Source organism: Tarenaya hassleriana, unplaced genomic scaffold (assembly GCF_000463585.1).
Source record: "Tarenaya hassleriana unplaced genomic scaffold, ASM46358v1 Cleome6, whole genome shotgun sequence".
In the NCBI taxonomy this organism is placed as follows: Eukaryota; Viridiplantae; Streptophyta; class Magnoliopsida; order Brassicales; family Cleomaceae; genus Tarenaya; species Tarenaya hassleriana.
The window spans coordinates 2,102,075-2,107,727 of NW_010968505.1; the positions used below are offsets into that span (position 1 = coordinate 2,102,075).

Sequence of the window (5,653 nt, forward strand, 5' to 3'; positions counted from 1 at the left end):
GGGAAAGAGAATGAACAGAAGAAAGCAGATAACAAAGACGTTAAAAAAGAGAGATCATCAAGTAACAACAACAAAAAGGGTAGTAATATTAGCGAAAGGACGAAGATGCGTGTGTTTGGTAACAACGAGCTTAGCTCCCATGACGCTCACGCGATCAATACTGTCAATGCGAAGGAAGTAAAGAAGAAGAAAGGAGCGGAGAGCTTCCTAAGACGGATGAAGAAAGATTTATCAACGGAAAACGAAGAAGAAGAAGAAGACGACGAAAGAGACGTTTCTGGAAGTGAAGTGGAAGAGGAAGTGAAGGGGATGAAGAAAGAGAAGGGAGTGATGATGAGGAACACTTCTTCTTCTTCCTCCTTGGGGAAAAGAGTGAGGGAAGAGAATATGAAGGGAAAGAAAAAGACGGGAAAGGCGGTGAGAGAAATCGCCAAAGAGACGGCCGGAAAAAGAGGGAAAGAAAGTAATGGAGAAGCAAGCAGCGATGGAGGGAAGAGAGGCAAGAAGAGAGCAAGGAGATGATCTTTTTATTATTTAAATTATGTTTCCCCCCCTACTATTTGGTATTGAAAAAGGTAGAATCTTGAGTCGGCCGAAACGCTCATTGATTCCTCGTCATCAAATGCCGATTTCTCTAAATCATCCTTGGATGTAAAATGTAGGGTGGACGTTTCGGGAAACGGTTCGGGTTTGGGACGAAAATAGATCGGTTCAGTTCTTTCGGTTTTACAAAAATAGATACCAATCGGTTTTTCTATTGTATTCGGTTCGGTTCGGTTTCGATATCGGATTGGTTCGGTTCCAGGTTTTATTAAAAAAAAGATAGATTTCTTTCAAAAATATTCGGTTTTTCGAAATTTTTAAAATTCATTTCGGTTTCGAAAAAATTATGTTCTCTACAAATGGTATCGTTCGAGAATTAAGAACGGTTTCGGATCGGAAAAAGTACCGTTTTTTCGTTTCGGTTCGGTCCCGAAGAACCGAACCGAAACGAAACGCCCACCCATAGTAAAATGGGTGGTAGCTCTGTTTTTTCTATGATCGAACCTTGCAACCAACAGCAAGATCAGTAGTAGATCCAGCAGCAGGTCTATGCGAGTTTGGCCTACTCGGACGGAAAGACCCGACCCGCGGCGCCCAGATGGTTCAGTTCATCCTCGTAGGGGGGGTTTTCATTTGTCCGGAACAGACTTTCACACAGCATGTTCTACAACGTTGTAATGTAACCATGAAACCGATCTCGGGGTCTGCACTTACATGGAACGTAGGATCGAATCCAACTATATTTAGTTGCACAACCGGTGGAAGGAAATAAAGACTAGTATCTTCTACACTTACATAAAAACACTGAAGGGCCTTACGACGATTAACCCCTAACTTAAACCCACATATCACCAATAGCGGCTGCCCGAGCTATAGCACAAAAGCAACGAAACCCTAACTGTTAAAAAAAATATTACAATGCGATCCAAGATTTGCCCGTCTGTTCTTAAACTTACTGATCGCCTGCACTGAGACTTTTCAATTGCCATCGTCCCCTTCTATCCCTTTGGCCATCTCGTCGTATTGTCGTTTCTTCCAGCCTCGATCATTGTCCAGCGATTGCTCATGCGAATAAGCACGGCCTCCATCTGGATTAAGAGATGCATTTTGATTGTGAAAATCAATCGAATCCTAGAGGTCATATATTTAATTATCTCAGCATTATGTTATTAGGTAGTTTCTGAGTTTTAAGTTCCCAAAAAATTTACAGAAACAAGCCGATCCGTCATTATTACTTGGACGATATTTACAAAGAGATACATCTTAAATATCATGAAAAAACTATGATAAAATAAAGCGGGCGCTGAGTTAAAAACAGTCCTATCGATTAAGCAACGACGGTTTTCATGTAATCAATTATTACCGCTTTCTCCGTCTGATATTTCTTCAAGCTTTGCAATGGCTTCGACGAGGGCTTGTTCATGATCCTACAAACATTCAAGGAAAGATTGATCAACTTCTGCTGGGACGGAGAATCTGGGGAATAAAAGAGGATCGAGGAAAACAAATTCTTACTCTCAGCACTCTCGTCGCTTTCTCTACTTCAGCGGGATCAGGATTACTTGACCCGAAAACTTTTTCTACCTGTTGAAGGTTCATAAAGATCAGAAGAAAATCAAGGTGTGTAATCACGAGTAACAACTAAGGATAATTTCCGCCTGATGCTGATAGCGTTGTTGAGGTGAATTCTTACCTCTTTTATTAAAGTATCTGTGTGGAGTATTTCGATGTTGCCTAAAGCCTTCTTCCTGATTCCATTCTGCGTTTTGGGTTGCGCCTTCATCATTCCCCTACCTCTACCTGCATTAGTTAACGGACCACTACGAGGCATGGCCTTTTTTACTCCACGACCTTGACCAGGACGACCACCTTTACGTGAAACTCCGGGATCTTCTCCCTCCCATCTGATATCTTCGGGAGATATCTAATATATGCCAAAAAAAAAATTCACGGATACTAATATTGTAGCTTGCATAAAGGCATAACATTTGGCAATAAATTTGCTAGCAAAAAAAAACACTGAGATTAACACAAAAAATGAAGCCAATTGGGTCCATCTTGTAAAGGTACCGTACGCCCATTAGGCCTCTCTAATCCACCGTTTGTCTCTGCATTATGATATTTTATTTCTAAACTGTCAACCAATCACCAAATGGACCTGTTCTACTTTATTCCAGAGTCCATACGTGACAATATGCCATTACAACCTAACAGAGTCCCCCTAGTGTGCAAAACTCGAGGGATCATACTTTTAAAACCAATAAGCCCAAAATTCTAATGTGTTTACAATTTCTTTGTCATCTGGCCCGCAAAGAAAAACACATTATAACTCAATATGCATGACGTAATGAAATGAAGTAGCTTGCCACACCATCACCTTTCCCGCAACAGCAGAAAGGAATAGAAACCAAAAAGCAAAACCCTTACCTCTTTAAGATTTACCCATTCCCAAGTTTCATTTGCTGTGTTAATATCGTACACTAAAGCATGCCGTCCCTTGTCAAGATTCAAAAGTAAACAATATCAGAAAATTAGCCTTGAACTGTTAAAATACCAATCCAGTGCAATAAAAGATACCTCAACGGGGTTGTAATCAGTTATAACAGCCTCGTAGAAATGATTGTCCTCAGGCCACCTTGTCCAAACCTTCCGTCCAATCAATGGATCATATGATCCTGATTCAGCATGTTCATTCGTTAAGGCAACTGCAAGGTTACCAGCATGTGGTCTTCCAGCAGCAGCTGGGGCTGGATACTGCATCGACTACATGTCAAGCAATCATAATGAAAATTTTACTGATTGGTCAATCAGAATATAAGAGCCAAAACTCAAGCTGAGATTGACAAAAGAATTATAAAGAATCACAACTCACTGTTTTCGGCTTCTTGGTCTTAGAACCTGGTGGAGGGCCTCCCCTCCTAAGGGCAGATGACGATGGCTGCATCGAAGGATGCAGAGCAGGAGATGGTGGGCCCATGGACAATGGGGCTATTGATTGCGATGTCTTTTGCTTCTTACGTGATCCCGATACAGTTGGACTAGGAGCAGGATCATGAACAAGTTGGGGAATGCTGGCCTGAAAGCCATTTGACTTTCTCCATTCCCTGACAGATTAATTAACCTCGTTGGGTAGAAGTAGGCAGATAATAACAATGATATTTAAATATTTCGTGGAAGCATCTTTGACAAGATTAGCCATCACTTATAAACATACCTTATTCGCCTTATCATGTCATCAGCATTAACCCTTGATAACAGCTCCCTGTGTTCCTCATCTGATACCCGGAGTTCCTTTCTGAGTTCAGTGATCAAACTTTCTTTCTCCTGCATATTATTCCAGAAAAAGGAACACAAAGGAAAGTTACTTCATCTGAATGATGAAAGAATATAAACATGGATTGATGAATATTAAGCAAATAAGTACCCAGGTGATTGCATCAGACTGAGCTTTGAAGGCACGCAGTATCGAGCAATAGGCTTCTTGTTCAATGAGATGAATCTGAGTTTCCATGTCATTATGCACCCTCGATAAAGGAGCAGAACTGAGAGCAGAAGGCCTGCCATTACCTGCAGGTCGCCCCCCTCTTTGAAATCTACTTTGATGTGAAGGCGGTAGGTCATCATCTGTACCTGCAATTTGCTCGGAGAAACAAAATCTCACACATCATCTAAGAAAAAGATGGATTGAATGAAACACTGTTAATTTGTCCACTATTGCAAACAAAGATAAATTGAACGCAAAGTAATAGCAAGCCTCAACAAGCAAAATTATACCCAAGGTATGACTTACCGCTACTGTCAGAAGGTCGGTAATCCATGTCTATTTTCCAGATGATTCTTCACTTGAGCCCTAAGAAATAAAAAACTCTGAAAAGAGATCCACCGGATAGGACAAGAACAGAAGCTGCAGAACAAAGAAAACAACTGTAACTGCTCATTTGATAGCACAAAGATACAAAAACAATCATAAATCACGAAACACAAAGCTAACTACAATTTTCCTTCCAAATTCAGAAAACCTAAGTTAATTAAAAGTAGAACTTATCTATGAAATAGTCATGATGGAAACCTCAACTGACAAAATTAAACGATCCAAAACCAAGCAATCAGAGGAGTAGCAGGAACACAGCTCTTGAATACAAAATTACAAATCCCCTATCAAAATTCATTCCATAGAGCAAATAAAGCTCTCTGAACTACAAATTCACTCATGATTCATCAAGAGTAACTCAATACACATGCGAACCTTTCCTAATTCCTAAAAGGAACCATAGTCGTAAAATATCAGAACTTCTTGCGAATTTCCAGAATACAAGTTCCAATCAGAGGAATTACACTCTCCGAAACCCTAATAGAACATCGAAACTAGCATACAACGATCTTCGTCTTCGAGATGAACAGAAACTTAAAATTAAACTGAAAAAACACCCACAAACGATTTGATTCGCGGGCACAAAATGTTTGACCTTACCTCACGGCGCCAATCAGAACCCAATATCTTCTTTGGGCGACTGTTTTTCAGATCGATTCCGGAAACGCCGATTAGTCGACGAATCCAGTCGAGAACATCAGCTCCAAGAGAAAAAAACCACCAAATCTACCGAAGAAATCATAAATTTGGACAAAACTCAACGAGAAAACTAAACAAGCAGCGCGAATAGGGCGATTCTTGAAGGAAACCTCGACAAAGAGAATACAACAATCGCAAATCCCACGGAAGATGAAAACACGCCGAGGATTCTTCTAAATCGAAGCAGAAACACGGCGAAATTCAATACTTTCTCAGGAACAGAAGGATTTTCCGACAACAAATCTATGACGAGCGGACGTGAAACGGCATTATTCTGCCCTAATTTTTCCCAGTTGATACTGGCTTGAATTACGAAACGACAGCAGGGTCTGTCGTTTGGGTAAGCTTTGAGTGATTCCGGTTATGCTTTCCCAAACCCGGTTCGGTATAAACTCGGTACGGCCTTTCATGGCTTGTGCTGTATGTGCAAACCGATACAATTTTATGCATACTTTCCGAGTTTCTTTTCCTTTATTGGTTATTATTTTTTTCCGAGTAGAATCAAATTTTTGTTAACCAAATTTAATAATTAACCGCTCT

General features: G+C 40.5%; 2 protein-coding genes across 3 annotated transcripts in view; one reads left to right on the plus strand and one right to left on the minus strand.

Annotated features, from left to right (window-relative positions):
• LOC104799085 overlaps positions 1 to 642 on the plus strand; it is a 5,238-nt gene extending 4,596 nt beyond the window's left edge. Inside the window, exon 4 of one of the 2 annotated variants that reach the window (XM_019200762.1) lies at positions 5 to 642. In XM_019200762.1, coding sequence (XP_019056307.1) covers positions 5 to 522 — 518 coding nt within the window. In that variant the 3' untranslated portion in view covers positions 523 to 642. The other variant, XM_010521420.1, reaches the window with a different exon arrangement.
• A 579-nt stretch (positions 643 to 1,221) lies between these two features.
• LOC104799086 (protein EMSY-LIKE 3-like) lies at positions 1,222 to 5,384 on the minus strand. Its single transcript, XM_010521422.1, has 11 exons — positions 5,015 to 5,384; positions 4,334 to 4,447; positions 3,968 to 4,173; positions 3,758 to 3,867; positions 3,416 to 3,647; positions 3,121 to 3,306; positions 2,971 to 3,039; positions 2,237 to 2,467; positions 2,059 to 2,127; positions 1,907 to 1,970; positions 1,222 to 1,631 (listed from the first exon to the last, which is right to left on the minus strand). Exons 2-11 carry the CDS (start codon positions 4,359 to 4,361, stop codon positions 1,522 to 1,524), a joined length of 1,305 nt encoding a protein of 434 aa, XP_010519724.1. The 5' UTR covers positions 4,362 to 4,447; positions 5,015 to 5,384; the 3' UTR covers positions 1,222 to 1,521.
• Positions 5,385 to 5,653: the final 269 nt, after the last annotated feature.

What these genes read in the sequence shown, in the direction of transcription:
- LOC104799086 (XM_010521422.1), bottom strand. Translation starts at nt 4,361, where the DNA reads ATGGATTACCGACCTTCTGACAGTAGCG. An exon ending in GACATGATAAGGCGAATAAG is followed by an intron (nt 3,648 to 3,757) that starts GTATGTTTATAA and finishes TTAATCTGTCAG; the next exon opens with GGAATGGAGAAAGTCAAATG. An exon ending in CAGATACTTTAATAAAAGAG is followed by an intron (nt 2,128 to 2,236) that starts GTAAGAATTCAC and finishes AACCTTCAACAG; the next exon opens with GTAGAAAAAGTTTTCGGGTC.